The following is a 20,732-nucleotide window of genomic DNA, read 5'->3' as shown; positions in this document are numbered from 1 at the left end:
CTTCCTTAATCTGTGTTTTTTCATCACTTTCCATACATACCTTAAACTAAAAACCATTCTACAGTTGTTTACTTTCCAGCACTAGATATTTTTCCTCTCAATGCCTTTAAAGAAATAATTTTAAGAGTAGCTCAACTTCTAGCCTAATATCCTCAACAACAACTGAGGATCAATTCAGAAATGTAATTCTACAGATTCACTTAGTTCCAGCGAAATATAAAGCCATACAATACAAGCCCATTTATACTTACTCTCCAACGCTGTAAGCAACACCCATTGTCAGGTCTACCAGCAAGCGAATCAGTTACTCTCAGTCACTGTCCAAAAGCATTAGTGCTACTCTGCCAAACAGCAGCGCAAGAAGTTCCCTTATGAAGTGCACCTTTTTCAGCTGAGACTTCTTTAATGATTACATCTTCCCAGTTACGTGCTAGAGACAAGGCCTGCTGTGATTTTGCAATCAAAAGAGCAGCCCTGGAGTCACCGATTAACTCAACTACATCATCAGGGATAATGGAGAGACATATTTTTGGGACTTTCTGAAACTTGTAAGTCATGTATTGCACGAGAAGGAATCCAGTAGAAGAATTGAGACAGAAGACGAGGTGGATACATGAGCTGTTTACAATTTTGCTACAGTTTTGTGGCACAGGAAGAAAATACTGGGTTCTGCACATATTTTTTTTAAAAGTTGTAGTAAAAGCTATTAAAAACAGTTAAAACTAAGGAATGAAGTTTTTCTGTGTCTCCACTAGTGATGTTTGAAGTGGCTTACAGAAAACACTGAAAAACAGACTAATTCAGACAGGTATATGATGGTATGAAACTAAATTTGAAAATCATGAAGTAACTTTTGTCATGTGACTTTAGCACTCATGAAACATGCCAGACTGAAAGACCAGGGTGCCTGCACTATGTATGCACATAGCAAGTACTATACTGGGAGGAGCAGTTTAAGTTCCCATTATCTCACCACCACTGAAATGCAGTCACCCGTGGGGTTATTTACAGCAGTGGTTTAACAGCACACAGCAACACTACAAGAAAGTATAGGATGGAATAAACTCATTGGAGTTGAAACTATGGGGGAAATTTAACTAGACAGAATGACTGGCAGCATGGATGCTGATTTCTCCACGTTCTGGCTACAATTTTAAGTCTTAATGAATAAAACAAAGACCAACTAAGATGTCACACAGGTTACTATGACTGGGTCGCAGAGGGGAGAATTTGGTTTCACTTGTGGCAGGTTGAGAGGGTTTGTATGTGGCTATTGAGCCTATACAGATTTTTTTACTACACATTTGGAATGAATAATTTCATAAGCACCTGAAGTTTTGTAACTAAACAAAGCATTTTTTTGATCTATGGAAACAAACAAAAACAGCCCTACATGATCTGCTGTTCACAGCTTTCCCAAGGAATGGCACAGTGAAACGGACCTGATTATGGACACAGTGAAACTGTCAAGGTTTTGAATAGCAGCTCTGAAAAGTCACCAGTCTTGTTGATTTCACTGTGAGGCTCTTTGACAAAGTTAAGAGCAGCAGCAGCAGAATACTGGAGCGGTCAGCCTGCAGACTCGGCAACAGCAGTTCACATTTAGAATGATTTCTTTGTAATCAAAAGGGCTAGAAAATTAGTTTTAAAAAAATAGCTTAAATTATACGTGGCCACTTCACTCGCCAGAAATATTTTCTACTCCGCAATGACAGGTAGGCAAGTTATTTTTCGAGCATGGCTAAGGTTAATATATATATTTCAGATTTATCCTTGAACACAGAATAAGCAATCAGAGAAAGTGATTTAGCATTTTTTATACAACATTAAATTAGATACACCACCGACAAAGCAATACTGGCCTTGCATTAAGTTACAGTATCGTTCTAACTCTGAAGTGCTGACTCACATTTGAATCTAGAATTTTCTTAATCTACAGTTTTGTGACCCCACAGGAAGCAAGTACTGGGTTCTGCACATAGCTTTTAATTCACTGGCTATCTTCAACTACTGCTCAAACCACTATAAATTTAACTACTACCAACATTCCAGCCAGATTAAACCTTTCTCTCTGAGTCAGCAAGTTCCACACCACTGCTCTGCTTAACTAACTCCTTTCTAAAATGCACCAGGGGATCAGACATAGCTAATTTTATCTTTGGTTTTTTGTATTCTGAAACTATTAGAAGATTAGGAAAATATGATTTTTAAAAACTGCCTATAGCTTAAAACCCCTGACTGATATTTGCAACAGTGGGATAATTCTCTCTCCTTAATTTTTGGACCATCAATAGAACTAACTGAGCAGCTCTGAATATTATGTGAGTCCATTATAACAATACAATAGCAGAATGCTGTGGGGCGGGGGAGAGAAAGAGAGTATGAGGGTTGTATGTGGAAAACGGCAGCGGCTGGAAAAAAGCTCTCTCAGAACATAAGTCTGAAAAAGCCATACCATTGCAAAGATCATTTAGCAATCGGAAATGAGACTTTAAGTAATTGACTGCATTAAAGCCTTATTTCAACAAGTTTGATGAGCAAATACAGCCAGTTATGCTCTTTTGTTCATCAGTGAAAGCTAGAGGTTATTGGTACAGTGAAATCCAGGTAAGCAGTTTTTGCAAACTGGTCCACATCTGCCAAAAAGGAGAAAAATCAAGAGCATGGTTTAACGGGTGATTTACTTTGAAAAATGACCTTTAAAATAACTGGCATTGTGGGGTTCTGCATTTATTGCTGCTCACTGACCTACTAGCAAACTAAGCTAACTTGCTGTGTAAGAAGATAATTTTGTGATGTGCCAACCCCACAAACTCAATATGGGGAGTTAAAAAAAAATCAAATTGGCTTCCTTTTGGCTTGTACATCATTGCAGTTGTAAGAGGTCCTGCAAATCCAATTCTGCCCTAATTTACACCAAAGAAGCCTCACTGACTTCCATCCATACTCGGACACCTATGTAACTTGTAACTGCACAAGTGGAATTGACAGGCAGAGTTTGAAATTGGAACTTAAAAAATTCTATGTGTAAGCCCGAATAGATCCAGCTCACATAATCGTGTTGGCTCCATGCTGTTAACAAAACTTAGGTACAATGGCACTGGCCACCTTCTAAAGCATTTGACAGACAATCAGTCTCCAAATACAAACTGGGAACAGATGTGAGTAAGATGCCACTATTTTTACATAACCACATTGAAATGCAGACCTAAGTATTGTACTCTTGAGATTTGAAGGAAGCAATACCTTTTGATATGCCCACATTTGACAGAATTTCTCTGCAGCGGCCACATGACTATCTTTACAAGCTATAAATTCCAGTGGAATAAATAATATTTTAACAGGCTAGAAATTCAAGTGAATCATGATGCTATAATTCTTATGGATCTTAGAATAAGTTTAAGCAAGAAATTATTCTATGGATCTTAGAATAAGTTTAAGCAAGAAATTATTCAACTACTATACACAATATATCCTTCCAGCAGAATAAATTGTTTTTTTTCACAGCGGTCTCATTCAATTCAGAATACAAGGGACATAAAGGCTCATCGAAAAAGAAAAAAAAAAAATCTGGAATTCTTGTGTGCAGGAATCCAACCCTCCTTTGTTGAAAATTATTTATTACAATTTATACTCTTCTAAACAAACAACTGAACTTCCTTGACAGTCACTCCTTAATCCCCACCTCCCAAACAACTATCTGCTCACATGCTGCTAAGGAGTAGTACGCTTTCCTTTGTGCATCCAATCCCTCTTCACCCCACACACTTCCCCTGCATCCTCAAGAACACCACACAGACTCTACCTCCTAGCATTCCTGCTGCATTTGGGCTCTTGTGCAAACTCTGGTGTGGGATAGCAGGTGTCAGGATTTGCCCCTAAAATTGTTGATATGGTTGATAATTAATGAAGAGACAAATGTCTTTGTATCATGCACTGCAGCCTACCTTTCCCGAGGAACAGCAAACCAGTACTCCGGCTGCTTTCTCCTTTTACCATACTGCTGTGCCATGGTGGTGCTTTGAGCAACAAAGGATTTTCTCATTGGCTTGCCCACTTTGATACACAGGAACATTGGAGGGGTCTTGCTTTTCTCCTCTTTTGAAGGAAGCATATCTGAATCAGAGAAAAAAGGAATGACAGGCTTCCAGTACAGTACTGGTAGCTTAGATACAGACACAAAGATCAATCTCCTTCTGGGAAGGAATATTCAACAGCACTGGGAAACTCAAGTTTGCCACATTCACCCTGGGAAGGCCCGAAGGCCACCTTTTCAGTAAGACAGATGCCGAAGAACTGTCAGTGGTACACAGACCTTTTCCAAAGGGGAGATTTAAATTCCCCACCCCCCCAGACACAATTTGTGACCTCTAGACTATGATTCTCCTCTGTCCTACTCTGTTGTAAATCAAGGCTCTCTCTACTGAAGTCAATGGAGTTTGCTACTCTGGTTTTAAGGGAGAATGAGGCCCGTAGACTTGCCAAAAAAAAAAAAAAAAAAAGAAACACAACCAAACCTCACACGTGCTATGTAAACTGGAGGTCAGTTTGGCTCCAACTGTTCAAGAGTTTTCAAGTTCAAGAGAATTCCACATTTTCCAACGTGCTCCTATATTTCATCAAGAGTCACATAATAGTAGAACAAACAGAATGGTCACTCAGCAAGACTGTGCTTATACTCCTGCTCAGCAGCACATCTTGGGTGGTCCAGTAGCACAAAAAGGACTAAGAAACAGTATAAACATGTGCACGCCTGCACACACACACACTCTTTAGAGTCAATATGTTGCTGTGTACTACTCTGGATTTTTACACATTAGAAGTACATTGGCAGTCTTCAATGGAACTGCAGATCATGTCAATACATAGCAAAATAATAGTAATCTTTCAGCCACTGTGTGTCAGTCAACTCTATAAATGGATGACATTTTATTGCACTTATCGCTAAAATGTTACAAAAAATAGTTACTAAACATGGACAAAGCACGTTAGCCATTTGTCAAACTCAGTAGCCCAAACAATTAGAAGGGATCCTTTTTCTCCTACATTACTTCTGGATTGAGAATTTGTACAGTCAAGTTATCGCCTGAAGATTTATATTGTAAAATACCAAACTACACTGAAAAGGAAATTAACAGGAAGATCATCCTAGTGAGCACTGAATTGATACTGCCCAGCTCCCACAGTTAACAGAATAAGGATAGACAGAGACCTACCTTCAATTGGTACTTGAATTCTCTGTAACAGCCACAGTCTGATTTCTGAGTTATTGTCCAACTGTGTTTCTTGATACGCCTTGTCCAGAGATGGTACCAATGAAGATTTCACAGACTCTTTAAGATCCTTTTCCTCCACTGCAGGCAAGCTGACTTCCAGTGAAGGCTCTTTCCTTTCAATGCAGCTTGAATCGGGCTCCCCACTTTTAACTGTAAGAAGTTTGTTAACTTGGGACTCTGAACAGCTAAGTGTGAGGTCTATGCCTGTTACTTTATTGTTTTCACCTTCACCAATTCCAGCCTTATGTAGGTTTTCAGAAGACTGTGACCCATCTTTATCTTTATTGAGGTAAAACTCAATAAGTTTGTTTTTATCTAGCTCCTTTTGAGTGTCCAGTGTAGTCTCCACCTTACCTGTCGGGGAACTGGCACACTTGTTTACTTCTGGCATGACATCTTGCTTCTCACATGATTCTAAGTCTATATCAGCTTTGGGTTCAACATCATTCTTTGTGTCCAAGGAATCAAATGCCAGTAGGTCCTGGACTTCTGAAAGAGATTTGGTTACTTGCGACCTGGCTTTCCCTGACTCCTTGGGGTCAAAAGGAAAACCTTCTCTTACTGCATCTTTTCTGTCTAATCTGGTATTTGTAGGAGATGCAGTCTCTTGCAGTTCAACAAAGTCATCATCTCCTCCTCCTATAAGGGAATGTTCTTTGGTTTTGGAATCTGAAGCAGCTTTTCCCCCAGAAGGTTCCTTGGTATGTCCCCCTACAGCAGACCTTTCAGATGGTTCAGCGGAGGCCATGTCATTGGGAGGTTCCAGTGACTTAGATTCCATTGAAACAGGACTGTCAGAAGGCTTAAGAAGTTCAAAATCTGCAGACTTCTCCTTGTCCAAAGACTTTATTGATTTGGAATCATCCCCATTTTGCTGCCTCTTCTCCTTGCTCAGGGACTTGAATTTGCTGAAAGGGTTGATATCTTTCTCAGAGGAAAGGTCTTCCCACTCTCCTGGCCTGTACAAAGGACAAAGATCCTTTGGAATGTCACTGTCAGGAGAAATGGTGGATGTACGTGGGATGTTAAAACAAAATGGAAAAGAAAACAACTTAAATATGTCAAAATGATTTTAAACAAAACCAAACCAAAAAATGTACAAATAAAATGTAAGCCAGCTGAAATACATGGTATCAAAATGAAGAAGCTATAGGAAGTATAACTTTAAAAAGATGAGTAATTCTGCCAAGTATAATCTCATGGGGGAAGATATGGTACATATGTAATCAACATGGTATGCGTCATCAGGTACTCAATAATACAAAAATAAGGCCAGGTGGTGTAAAATGGCATTGCTTTACTGAAGTCAAAGGACCTGCACTGATTTGTGCCACCTAAGGATCTAGGCCTGTGTATTCTGTTACTTCTCATCCTTTATAAAAGAAGAGTGGAATGTCTGGGACAATACTCTGGGCTCTTGCCGCATTCCTGCTTCTTTAAATGGTAGAAGTTAATTATTGAAAGTACAGAAAACCACAGAGAGAACCTCTACATTTTTAAAGCACTTACACAACTTTAGAGCTGTAAATGCCCTACAAGGCATAAGTCACTCTTATTACTTGTTATTCCCTCAATGCTAAAATTGATCATTTGACTGCAGGATTTCCCCAGAAACTTTAGGGATCGGGGGGGGGGGGGGGGCAAGCCATCAAAGAGCCTGAAAGTAGAAAAATCTTGGAAATATAAGGACATATAGCTCAAGATCTTTATTTACTTTATTATTCACACAGGTCAAGGTTAAAGAGTCTGAGAACAGATAATGAAAGCTTATATATTTTCCCACCAAGATACTGGGATGGCAAGTATGGTATAGAGGTCTAAACAGATAAGACAGGAAACCCCATGACTAAGGATCAGATTATGTCACAGAGGCCACAGATTCTGTAACTTTCAGAGACCTCAGTGAGATTTTCCACCTCAGCCCTAGGACCAAAGCCCCAAGCTGCCGTGGGGGGCCCTGGAGCCCCAAGCCACCCCATTATCTTTAGTAAAAGTCACAGACAGGTCGACGGCTTCTGTGAATTTTTGTTTATTGCCTGAGACTAGTCAGTGATTTTTAGTAAAAATCAGTGACAAAATCTTAGCCTTACCTATGACTATATCCCCACTATACATCTCTGCAGGGCTAGCTGCCTTTGTTTTGCGTGGCTGAGATGCTATGACTAATTGTTTTTTGTTGCGTAGGGGAGAAGAGGGAAGATGACGCATTTATTTAAAACGGTGAAACCCTGTTAGCTGCATTGAGAAGACAAGTTGTTTTCTAGAACACACCTGTGGACAGTGTTTATCATCAAGGTACAATTGACGAAGCATAAGTGAAAATACCAGCTAAGAAAACACTGCCGTGTATTGAAGAAATTAAATGGGTTATGATCTCTGATTCCTACATAAGAGGACTGATATTTTGGAGGTTTGTGGGAGGTAGGAATTTTCCTGCTGCTGCGACCAGAAGCGTTTAAATTACCTGCTCCATTAACCAATATAGTCACAACAGCAACCAATTTGAACTAAAGCTGATCAGTTAACATCCTGTAGTCCCCCTCCCTTCCATTAAAATTGTGGAACACTTTCTGTGGGGCTTCAATCAGTTGCAGAAACTAACCCGCAGGAATAAATACCACAAACATTACACATGGCGTGCCATCTTTCTCTTTGCCTTTGGACGTTTTCACTGTCCTCTGTTTCTTAGGTTTTGATACCTACGACGTGTCTCCTTTTCTGCTGTTGAAAAGTTTACTTTCCTTCCTCTTTTATAGCAGTGGCTCTCAACCTTTCCAGACTACTGTACCCCTTTCAGGAGTCTGATTTGTCTTGTGTACCCCCAAGTTTCACTTCACTAGAAGAGTACTTGCTTACAAAATCAGACATAAAAATATAAAAATGTCACAGCACACTATTACTGAAAAATTGCTTACTTTCTCATTTTTACCATGGAATATAAATATTGCACTTACATTTCAGTGTATAGTATACAGAGCAGTACTAACAAGTAACTGTCTGTATGAAATTTTAGTTTGTACTGACTTCACTACTGCGTTTTATGTAGTGTGTTGTAAAAGTAGGCAAATATCTAGATAAGCTGATGTACCCCCTGAACGACATTTGCATACCCCCAGGGTATACCTACACCAGGTTGAGAATCACTGTTTTATAGGACATCACACCTTTCTGCCTCTCTTTCTTTTAAGGCACTGTTAATTGTCTCTTCTCATGAACTTTATTACCACTCCCACCAAACCTCTCTTTTCTTGTTCTGTTTCCCCACCCCGGCTGATAAAGATGTAAACACAATTAGCAAAGAACACTCCTTACGATGGCAGGGCATCTTTAATCTTCATGTGAGAAATATCATTGTAGAGGGCTATCGAGACAACCTCCTCCATAGGGCAGATGAGCCCATACTCTTCACAGCCATTCTCAATTACCAGAGGATCCGACTTATGTGGGTCAAACATGATGTTGTTTGGAGTCACTATCATGACACCTCCAACTACACCCTAATAATAAAAACAAAGAGAGAGTTAGCATATCAAATCTAATCACTGACCAGAGGTCACTTTAATGAATAGCTCAGTGTCAACCTTTAAGTTATTTGCCTAGTATAATACTCTCTCTCATGTCTCTTTATACCCATGTGGGGCAATATTTTCTAACAGAACACTCTGGCTCCCAGCTGCACTGGCCCAGGTATTATAAAGAAGGATAAATAAAAAGAGAACTCTTTGGAACACTCAAAATGCTTAGCTGACAAGGACAGTGTTATAAAGAGGATTCAAGGTACTTAACTCTCATCCCTGGCTGCTATAAACTAGAGCTGCAGCTTGTTAATTAACCAGAGGCAAGGAAAGAGGATTTTTTTTTTAAACCCACCAACAACTTTTCATTTTGGCTACACCGGTAAATCTGTGCTAGCAGCCCTACCTCAACCTGCTGGTATGGACTTCTGCACACATGCAGGGCTTCCCAGTAATAGGAACATGGAGAGGTTGCTGTACTGACAGCAGATGAATCTAGGGTTCCACATCCCCTTCCTTGAGAGCGCCATCTGGTACACAGAAAATCTTTTCTTGACCTATTTTACAGGGACCCGACATGGTGATTCCAGTCTCCACCCTCCAGTGTCACCACTGGACCAAGCTGGCAATTTACACTGCTGCGGAAAAGATTTTTAACTCTTGGAAATGACTAGCCCTGGGTTGGACAAACGACTGTCTCCCACAACCAGATATGGGACTCATGGATGTGGCCTTTTAGTAGCCTACAATCATGACCAAATTTTCAGCTAATGCTGCACTTGATCTTAAGTCATTTGACAGACAGTTGTCACAAGGCCCAAATGACAATAAGATTAGCCTGCATAACACTGCAAGCATCACTAAGGAAAAGGCTAGTCAACCAGCAAGTCATGCCAGTGGAGGCTAGGAAGCCAGAGGAAGAGATACAAAACAAACAGATCGATACTAGGGAGCACATGTTACCTTTAGTTTGTGGAACAAAGGCAAGATATACTTTGCACATGTTTCTTCTGTGTGATATGTGTGTATGGCGGGAGGTTCTGCCATTCAAACTCACAGCTATCAAAGTCACTGTTCTCAATACAGACAGCAGAATTCTACATATATCGGCCAAGTTCTGTATTTGGGCCAAAGGGGAAACAGGACTACATCAGGCTCTGCTTGAAGATATGTTACCAAGAACAAAGTCCACACTGGACTGCTGAGGTGTGAAGCTGTTTTTGGCTCCTAAAGCATACGCAGGCTTCAAAGAAAGTGACCAGTTATATATTTTGTGAAATGGAACCCAGTATCAAAAAAGCTTCATATAAGAAAGCACTATGTTGTACAAATTTATGCATAAGACACACTGTAGTATTCTGCTACTTTCTACAAAAACTCCAAGTTGGTTAAATGCATATTCCACATCTATTCAGAACCAGAAAAAGCAAACACAAAACAATAGGACAAAAGAAAAATAAAGCTAAGTTGAAACAATTAGTATCTCAGGTGTTTCCTGTTGACTCCAAAGAATGGGAAAACTCAAGTGTGTAAACATCTTTTATAGGAGACTTAAATGAAAAACAACAAGAGTAGATAAGAAAAATAAATAAGCGTAAGGAAACAGAGTTTTCATACTTCAGGAGTGAGAGAACTAAGATCTGCCCTGATCTTGTGCATTTACCTCTAAAGAGAGTTCAAAGCCAATTCAGGTCACACACATACAACAACGAAAAGGGACATTTGTCCATTTTATAAAGTGATCCTGTAATTTGATGGAACTTGGCAGTCTCTGCTCAGGCATTTTGTATATCATGATTAGTGGAACTATGAAGTGCAATACTCTCTGTACGGGTGTCTTCCTAGCAGATGGGTGCCCCCCCAACAATTCTTGGAAGGAGACCTTTCTAATAAAAGGCTATAAAGGAGAAAGAGATGGGTGGGAAGGAAGAACTAGTCTTCTATCAAGCAGTCACTGTAATAAGTAAATGGATGTAAAGAGCAAATATGTCAGTATAGTGCGAAGTAACAAACAGAATGTCCAGAGCACTTGCTTACGTTATGCTTGGCTCCCAACCCTGCTGTTGGCCTCTGACTTACACTAACAACAAAAGTTCACTCTCTAAAAGGATCTCGAATGAGACACAAGGCACAAGCTCCACTTACCTTACCATCTGTGAAGTAACGGCAATTCATTTTTAAAAATTTGACAACTATTGGTTCATCTTCCTCCGAGGTAGATGACAGGACTCTCTCAATTGGTTTGAAGGCCTTTCTTGCCAAGTCAGCATCCTTTAAAAAGCAAAAGCCTCAGTGCGAAACAACAGGACCAGTTTCACAGACATGTTCTTTCTTAGTTTTTGAAAAATTAAAGACCAAGGTCCATTAACAATTTTCCTTTTGGTTTAAAGGAAAAACACGGCCAGATTTATATTTCATACTCCCCCCAGCATGTGACCATGTTTTGTTTATAACTTTATAAAAAAAAATCTCCAAGTAAATGACAGACGGGAAATTAAGAAAAAACAAAACCACGCACTACAACAGTTTTCAGTTAGACACCTAAATTAACCACACTTAGGCCTATAGGCTGTGCAGTAGCCTATTTAGTGCCACGCAGACACTTAGGGAACTCACCCTGCGGCCCAGACCTGCCGTGGCCGGATCAGGCCCAGGTGCAGCCTGACCCTGGAGCAGCCTGGTGGTCCCAGCTGCGGCACAGCCAGCCTGCCGACCCTGCTGGAGCTGGGGTGCCTACCCTGCAGCCCCAGCCCCAGAGCTCCCAAGGCAGGGACAAGCGCCTCTCCGCCCCAGCCCAGGTGCTGCTGCGGGGAGAGAGCGTGGGGGTCCTCTCTCTGCGCAGTAGCCCCAGAGCACCCTCCTGCATCCCAAACCCATCATCCCCAGCCCCACCCCAGAGCCCACACCCCCAGCCGCAGCCCTCAAACCCCTGCACCCAAACCTCATCCCCAGCGCCACCCCAGAGCCCACACCCCCAGCTGGATCCCTCACACCCCTGCACCCCAACCCTCTGCCTCAATTGAGCCCCCTCGCACAAAAACCCCTCGGCCCCACCCCCACCCCATGAATGTTGTTATGTGCACCAATATGAATGTGATGTGTCACAAATCACCTCCGTACTGGTGCACATAATAAAATTCATTCTGCACATGGGTGGGAAAAATTAGAGAGAACACTGGCTAAGGCCCAATTCTTCAATTTGACTGACATGGAAATACCAATGCACACAGCCCCACTGGCTTTAATGGGATTCCATTTTCATGGATCAGATTGTAGGACTGAGGCTTAACACTCTCAGCAGTTTACTGCATTCTAGTCTCAAATCTCTCTTAAATAGCCATAGATTTGGGGGTGAGGATTGGTGTAACTGTGTAAACAGCAGCACAGAAACATCTAAACTCCCAGGAACAACTGGCTCAAACCCATCAGCTGGTTTTAATGCCATTTTCTACAATGCCTCAATTGCAAGCTCATCAAAAATAACTATTTAATAGGATTTAACCTGAGCTTCAAAGAGACAGTGTTCTATAAACACAAGATTTACTTACAGGAAGTTTATCATATTCAGCATCTGATGATGAAGGAGAAACAGGAGCACCAGGACTGGAAGACGCTAACCTAGCAGCACTGGAACAGTGGTCAGTATCTGGGACATAGAGAACCTACACAAAGATTACATTAAACACAAATAACTTATTTTAAAATAATTACATATAGAAGAAAAAAAGACAGACATATGTAATATAAACACTATGGTCCTGATTCTGCAATGAGATCTATGCAGGAGTCCCAACAAAGACAATCTGGTATTGACAACACATCTCACTGCAAAACACATTCTGGAATAACTCCTATCTCTAAAATTCTTATTTGTCAGTCAGTGGGGTTCCATATGAATTTCACTGAAGGATCAGGGTCTATATTTTGTTTTTTGAGAAAGGCAGTAGCATACACCAGTTTTGAAAGAATGACAACCTCCCTTACCTGTGTAAACTACAACCTAACTACAAGATTAACTAATACAGAAATCATCACAGGATAGTCTATAGAAGTTAGTGCAGCAGATGCCTGTTATAAAGGCAAAAATTGGACCAAAAAAAAAAAAAAAAAAAAAGAGAAGCCACTGGAGGAAGCAACAAATGTAAATTTTAGAGCTAGAAGTTACAGGAAATTATGTTTTGCAATAAGATCTCTCTTTTCCAAACCATATTTATGTCAGAGGGAAAAACTCTTCTGAATTCAAGAGAAAATATATAATGGAACACTGTCAGGTACCTTGGAAACTTTTTATTTAAAAAAATAAATCTAAATGTCAACAAATTTTTTTAATAAAAACATTTGTTGACATTTAGATTTAAGCCATGTTTTGTTTGGATTTTTACTCTTACAGACTTTCAAGCTTTTAGGAGCATAAGACCTTAAAAATAAAACTGCACAGTCATTTGTCAATGTCAAAGCCCAAAGAAGTGCAGAAAGAAATACTCTTCAATGGTCAAAAAGTTAAAACCACAGAACTTTTTAAACCCACAATATTATTTACGAGTACAGACATTTTCAAAAAATTACATTTTTTTTTATAGAAACTGAAGGCGTCCCTGTACGTGAATACACTCAGGATTTCTGGTTAGAGAGAAATTTCAGAATTTTGAGAATTGGTTTTGTTCTGACTCAGAATGAAATCAAATTTTCAAGATTTCTTGCAAATCAGAAATTCTGGAAAAATCTGTTTCTGAAATGCCAATATATTGTGTTTCCATATCTAACTATGTTCCCAGGACAGCAGCTGCTCACTGACTATTAGCAGTGGTGAAGCTGACAAGGATGTCAATTTCACTCAGCAGCTGCTGTGGGCTCCTGCCATGCAGATTGCCTCTGGCCAGCTGGCTTCCTGGGCTGCCTGATTCCCAAGTGGGCCTAGACCAATTCTTGCAACCATCTGAGCTAGACTCCGTTCTGAGGTTTTATACTACTGCCCATCACCATCATATACATCTGCCTAATAGACTCATTAAGTTGGGGGTGGGGGTTTTAAACGCATAGCAAAAAATCAGAATTTTTCAGTATTTAAAACTTAAAAATTACCTGCCCTGGAACAATTGTGTGTGTGAACAGCCTATTGAGCTCCACAAGTCTGTTTGGAGTGATGTTAAATTTCAATGCTATGCTGTTTAGGGTGTCCTGACTTCCAGCCTGAAGAAAGGAAACTTGATGTTTAAGATACAGCAATAATCAAGTACAGGATCAGTATAATAGTTTAAATAAACTTTATCGGGTAGACCAGTTGCAGGGTATGGACTTGGTGATCTAACATATTTCCTATCAATCTAATTTTTGCAAGATGACACAGTTAATTATAAGACAACAGCTACTGTGTTAACAGCACTTTTTCCACTCTATAAAACAGAGAAAAGAGAACAGTTAAGATCCCTCTCTCACTGCTTCATCAACCTTAGTTAAACAATGTATCATTTTAACTTAGCTCCTTCCAGTTAGAACTGGTTAGGAGAGAGGAGGAGGGGGGCACATTGTACACACATTATATATATATTTGATGTTCGTTACTCTTTCACCCATTCTAGCAGTTAAGATTAAAGCCTGTTCTCAGCAGGCCTGGTGGTAACAGCATACTAGCACATGAGAGAATCAGGTTAAGAGTTCCTTCCCTTCCTGGATCTGTAGGGAAAGGGGACATTGCAATATGTCCCTGGCACCTTTCAGTAAGCTTTCTCCCAGTACACAACTAATCACTTCTGGTACAGAGGCAGTGTACATCACTGGCATTCCAAAAAGAAAACGCTGGCATCTCATGACCAGGGTACAAACATATTCCTGCTAGAAGGCCTAGGCAACATTTAATGGGACAGAAATCTTTCTCAGAGGAAGAGGAGAGGTTTTACATGGCCCCACTATGGAACTGGAAATACAGAAGGCAGGCAGCTGGGAAAGGGTGGGTGATGCCCAAGTTAGAGGATGGTTGTGGCGTTGAGACCAATTTCCCTTCCTACACACAGGATATTTGGAAGATATTTTTAAAAAGGAATTAAAGGGTGTCTATATTAGTTTGGTTTCTTTAGAGTCTCATTAACCTCGACAACCTCATTTTAAACAACATTAATAAATGACCTAATTATGCACCCAGTACTTACAGTATATTCTATAGTTCCAAGGGGTTTCTGAGCAACCATTTTCTTCTCTTTCTTTTCATTGGTTTTGTTTTGATTGTCATCTGAGGAACAAACAAACAATGTCTCAAACCATTCATTTACCTGTCAACATTTTTCAAGTGAGGATATTTACAGTATGTGGGATATAACTGTGGTTTGATCACATACAACAGTGACACCGCAAAAAAAAAAAAAAAAGGTTGTCAAGTTCTGAAATTTTACCATATGGCCACCAAGACTAAATCAATACTAGGTTCTGATTAGCATTTTAAAGCCTTTTAAGGTCAACTTATACTGTACTGCATTCCTGTAAAAAGTCTTCGTGGATTCTTCCCTTAGTTAATGAAGAACAATTTACTTCTGGGGCAAAGCACATTTTTGTACTACATGACTGGGGTGATGTCCAGATAGAAAGAGCTAGCACATGGCCGTATTCAATAATTCTGCATCAGTAGGTTTATGAACAATCAGAATAATACTTAATATTTTAAATACTATTTCCACCCTCAAAATATTTTACAAACTAAGGCCCTTGTAGACACTTACGCACCTGAATAGTTCCGTTAACTCATGAGCATAAAATTAATCCCATGTGTGTAAAACTTGGCAGGCTAAGAGCTTAATTCATTAGAATTCTCAACTTCAGTGTTAGGTAGGTAATAATATCCTTATTTTTTGCAGAGAGTTTAAGTAACATGCCCAAAATATGAGAGACACAACAGGTATCTGTCAGTCAGTTGCATGCCCACAGCTCTCACTGACTTCAAGGATTACTGAGTAAAGGTGCTGGAGGATAAACCTGCATGGAGTTCTACTGAAATCAATGGGACTCTGCCTAGGTTGATCCCTATGGAGGGCTGAAATCTGATTTTGAAAACAAGCATTTTTTTCTTAATTACATGGTGCAATTATTTCTTTGGAAAACTAAAGTTACTCCTCAATTACTTAGAAACAGTCATGCAAACACTGCAGCTACTTAAGAGATAAACCACTTTTACTAAATATATACAGCTAAATGACTAGATAATTGTATTGATTGTAAAGGTATTGGCAGCATCATGTCTTTTCTTGCTAATCTATACTCATAAGCAAGTGCTAAAACCAAAACATGGTAAACACAGCATGAATAAAGCACCTGTAAAAAAAAAAAAAAAAAAACCCAAAAGACCTTTAGGATCTGATGTTATTGGGAGTTCTGGATGTGAAGAAACACAGAAGTTCTGGTTTAACTTGGATTTAAACTTGGAGAGTGGTCAGTTTGGATGAGCTATTGCCAGCAGGAGAGTGAGTTTGTGTGTGGGGGGGGGGATGTGAGAGGGCCTGGATTTGTGCTGGAGATGGCCCACCTTAATTGTGCACATTGTGGGGAGGGTGGTCACTTTGGATGGGCTATTGCCAGCAGGAGAGTGAGTTTGTGTGTGTGGTTTTTGGGAGGGGGGTGAGAGAACCTGGATTTGTGCAGGAAATGGCCCAACTTTATTATCATGCACATTGTGTAAAGAGTTGTTACTTTGGATGGGCTATCACCAGCAGGAGAGTGAATTTGTGTGGGGGGGTGGAGGGTGAGAAAACCTGGATTTGTGCTGGAAATGGCCCACCTGATGATCACTTTAGATAAGCTATTACCAGCAGGACAGTGGGGTGGGAGGAGGTATTTTTTCATATTCTCTGTGTATAAATAAAGCCTGCTGCAGTTTCCACGACATGCATCCGATGAAGTGAGCTGTAGCTCACGAAAGCTCATGCTCAAATAAATTGGTTAGTCTCTAAGGTGCCACAAGTCCTCCTTTTCTTTTTGCGAATACAGACTAACACGGCTGTTACTCTGAAACATAAGTATTAATTTTCAAATTGTGCCCTTACTACAAAATAGTCTCTGTAGGTGCTTAATGGAAACAAAACCAAACATTTTTAGGGGCAAAGGTACAATTATTTGCTATTAGAGAACAACTTCTAAAATACACCCATTCACGTAAGATTTCAAATTGATTCAGCCCCTTAACCTCCTCCCCCACACTCTAACAAGTAAAGTGACCAGCGGAAGGAAACAGGAATCAAAGACTGCATACCTAACAAAAGGTAAGGCTGTCTGTAGTCAACACACCAGGAGAAATGCTTGTGAACGGAAAAACTGTGCATAACCTCTAGCAGGTTGTTCTGGGGTATCAAACTGCTAGGATCACAGGCCACAACTTCAGGTAAGGACTCGCAGCTGTCTCCATTTGCCGAATTGTACCCAGAAGACAAAGTCTCATCGCTTTCAACACTGCTGCATTCTTGGGGGAATCTGCACGCAGCTCTTTTGTCTGTGGCAGCCGCCGCCGCAGCGGGAGAAGGGCAGATGTTGCAACATTCACCTGGATCGTGGGCACAACAACACTCCACTGCAAACATCTCCGGGCGGGGAACGAGGGCAGAGTCCCTAATCACGCGCAACGCGTCTGATAAGGAACGTGGTGGCTCATACCCTGCAAAGGAACGGGGACTTCTGATCCTGCTGTTCTGTTGCTTGTCCTGCAATCCTTCTAGAAAGGACACGTCTCTCCCCTTTCCTCGCCGCCTCCTCCTCCTCCTCCTCCCAAGACCGCTCGCTTGGCTCCAGGCGAGACAAGCAGTTCCAGCAGAGCCTCTTGCTGCTCTGAGCTGTGGGGGCCTCTCCCCTGCAGACTGAGGCCCCTTTCCAACAACAGTACGTGCTTGCTGCTCGCTGAACTAATGCAATGGGAAGAAGCTGCTGCCCACCCCTCGGGTCTTCTCCGATCAGCTAGAGAAACGCTGGCAGAGGGCAGGGCAGCTGAGCTCTCCCAGTGCTCGCTGGGGAGGGGGCTTGCTCTGCGCAGTCCAGTTCCAACCAGACCGGAGCAGGAGCAGAGCGAGTGCTGCCCTGCACGCACCGCCCCCAGCCCCAGGATTGCAGGCTCTGTCTGGAACAAAAGTATAAGGGCCCTCCCTGGTCCTGCGCATGCAACACGTACAACCCCAAGCCCTGCAATAAAGCACAGGAAGGAGCAGGGCCAGTAGTGGGGCAAGGAGCACTTAGACTACCTGCACAGGTGGCTCCTGAGCGGGGTGGGAGGAAGACAGACACCAGTCTCCACAAATCAGTTTTAGCAACACTAGCAGCTGTTTCTACGAACCCATTAAAATAGATTCCAGTCCCTGCTTTGTGATCTAACCCCACAAAGCCCTGAAAATTAAACTTTAGGTCTGTTTAACAATATCTATTTCTTTAAGGTAACCAGTGGCTGATTCACTTGTTCCATCCTGCTTTGTGATTTGGAGAACAGGTAACCAAATACTGCAAAGCAGGCCTTCTGGTACTTTATGTTACTCTTTTAGGGAGACTCTGAAATTTAACATCCTTGTAAGGGGGGAAAGACCAAAGAAACCTAGCACAATAGCATTTAACTTCAAGAAGGGAAACTATACAAAAATGAGCAGGTTACTTAAATTAAAAGGAACAATCATAAGAGTTAAACGCCTGCAAGCTCCATGGAAACTCTTTAAAAACACCATAATAGAGGCTCCAACTAAATGTATCCTCCTCCCCTCCAAGTACCAAAAATGCATGGTAGTTCTTGGCTTGTGTAACTGTTAATGTATTTACTTAGTAGGGTTCCAAACAGCTGTCTGATGGAATACAGAAAAGTGAGCTGATTCTTGTTTTTAATTTAAAAAGCCTACATAATGCAAACAGAAAGGAAGCTTTGCAAAAGTTCACAAAATCAGCTTAGGCTAAATATAAATTCTAACTGAGGCAAAAGAGATACTGTCAAAATTAATTATACCCAATTTTCACCAATAACTATTTTTCTTGCATCTAGCACCTTTGCCAATACATATGTTCTTCTTTCCAAGTGCAAGAGAAATAGCATACATGAGAATACAGACCTTGTATAAAATTAACTTTTTAAATAGATTTTTAATTTGATCACCTTTATAGTCACCTTTCTTCTATAAGATTGAAATTTTCAAAGAGATAAGTTGCATGACTTATGGCCCAGTACTTAAAATATAAAAGATTGCCAAATAGCCTTGTTTGCAAGAAATGATGGGACGTATGTTTATAAACCGTCTGAGTTTCTTCTTAATGTTGCTGGTGAATTCACATTGAGTGGCTGGTATATTTTTGTTAGGGTTTTTGTAATCAGTTGTTTTTGCAGAATTTGAGGATACTCTCCGTACGGTGATCATAGCATTGTAGGCCTGTAAGGGACTTCGAGAGGTCATCTAGTCCCGTTCCCTGCACTCGTGGCAGGACTAAATATTATGGCAGATACCTGTTGACTCATATATTTTGGGCATGTTACTTAAACTCTCTGCAAAAAAAATAAAGATAACAACACTTGCCTACCTACCTAACACTGAAGTTCAAGGTCTTTGTTACCCAGGTAATGCCATGTTAACTTCCTAAAAAGTGTTTGTCTTTTTCATTTTGATATTTTCAGCACATGTGGCATACAACACTGAATACTTTTTAAAAAGCTGCTGGTTTCAGCAGGACTTTTTTCCAGAAAATAACATGAGCCCAGGATGACATAAAACAAATCTTATTGGGCCATGTTATCAGAATTGAAAGTAGTTTTCATAACTGATGTGCCTGAAGACCCTCAGGGGATGGTGCTGCAAGGTAGAGTAAGCTACAGTCCCCACCCATCAAAACCAAGGAGAAAGCTGAGATGATCACTTTTTTGAGACAAAAGATGACTGATGTTTCAGAACCCCAGAACTAATTACTTCCAGGGAAGAAAATCATATCATCAATAAATGGGCTATACCAGCCTTTGACCAGTCTCCCAGCACCTGAAAAGCCCTCTACTGTGAAGTACTGTGCTAGCTATGACATCATCTACTTCCTTGACTGCAGCTCTAGCTACTGACCCATGGAAGTCCAGAAGACTGCAAGCACAGAAGAGTTTGCAAATTCCCTGTTATCTTCTTCTTCTTTTTTCCCTTTTTTTCTACTTTTTCCCTTTGTTTTCATTATCTGGGAGACATCCCAACCTTTTTTGTTAGTTTAGGATGTGAAGGTATGGTTGTCTGTGTGTGTATGTGTATCTGAGTGCCTGTAAAGCCCTCACAGGGAAGGCATCAAAAAGGAAGATTCCCTCTATGACGGGTTATATCACAGAAAACCCTTGGGAACTGCCACCTGATCTGCCAGAACTACTTCTGCTCCTGCTTTCCTGCCTTGTCAGCTTAGGACTCCAGCACCCTAACTAGTTTGAGCCAGACCCACTAGCCTGCTGCAAACCCAGACCCAGGTCTGAACCACGTCCCCTAACGGCTGTAGGCTTAACTGAAAGCAACTTACAGAAGTGTTCCTGTCTTTGACACTCAGACGCCCAACTCCCAATGGGGTCCAAACCCTAAATAAATCCGTTTTACCCTGTATAACGCTTATACAGGGTAAACTCATAAATTGTTCGCCCTCTATAACACTGATAGAGACATATGCACAGCTGTTTGCCTCCCCCCCCCAAGTATTAATACATAATCTGGGTTAATTAATAAGTAAAAAATAATTTTATTAAATACAGAAAGTAGGATTTAAGTGGTTCCAAGTAGTAACAGACAGAACAAAGTGCGGGGGGGGGGGGGGGGAAGTGCTAAAGGAGTTGGCAGCTGTGATTGCAGAACCATTGGCCATTATCTTTGAAAACTCATGGCGATCGGGGGAAGTCCCGGACGACTGGAAAAAGGCTAATGTAGTGCCCATCTTTAAAAAAGGGAAGAAGGAGGATCCTGGGAACTACAGGCCAGTCAGCCTCACCTCA

At 40.9% G+C, this 20,732-nt stretch overlaps 1 protein-coding gene across 10 annotated transcripts in view; it reads right to left on the bottom strand.

Moving 5' to 3' along the window:
• The window catches only part of NCOA7 (nuclear receptor coactivator 7), a 167,496-nt gene that overhangs the window by 31,653 nt on the left and 115,111 nt on the right, over positions 1–20,732 (bottom strand). For 7 of the 10 annotated variants that reach the window (XM_073337224.2, XM_073337228.2, XM_073337223.2 and 4 more), the window contains 7 exons: positions 14,938–15,017; positions 13,874–13,981; positions 12,340–12,453; positions 10,937–11,062; positions 8,589–8,773; positions 5,217–6,268; positions 3,948–4,116 (listed from right to left, as the gene is read on the bottom strand). In XM_073337224.2, the coding sequence (XP_073193325.1) occupies positions 3,948–4,116; positions 5,217–6,268; positions 8,589–8,773; positions 10,937–11,062; positions 12,340–12,453; positions 13,874–13,981; positions 14,938–15,017 (1,834 nt within the window). The remainder of the gene's footprint in view (positions 1–3,947; positions 4,117–5,216; positions 6,269–8,588; positions 8,774–10,936; positions 11,063–12,339; positions 12,454–13,873; positions 13,982–14,937; positions 15,018–20,732) is intronic. The other 3 variants (XM_073337229.2, XM_073337231.2, XM_073337230.2) reach the window with 3 other exon arrangements.

The sequence above is a fragment of the Lepidochelys kempii genome, chromosome 3 (assembly GCF_965140285.1).
Source record: "Lepidochelys kempii isolate rLepKem1 chromosome 3, rLepKem1.hap1, whole genome shotgun sequence".
Taxonomy (NCBI): domain Eukaryota; kingdom Metazoa; phylum Chordata; order Testudines; family Cheloniidae; genus Lepidochelys; species Lepidochelys kempii.
This window is presented reverse-complemented; position numbering and strand designations above follow the sequence as displayed.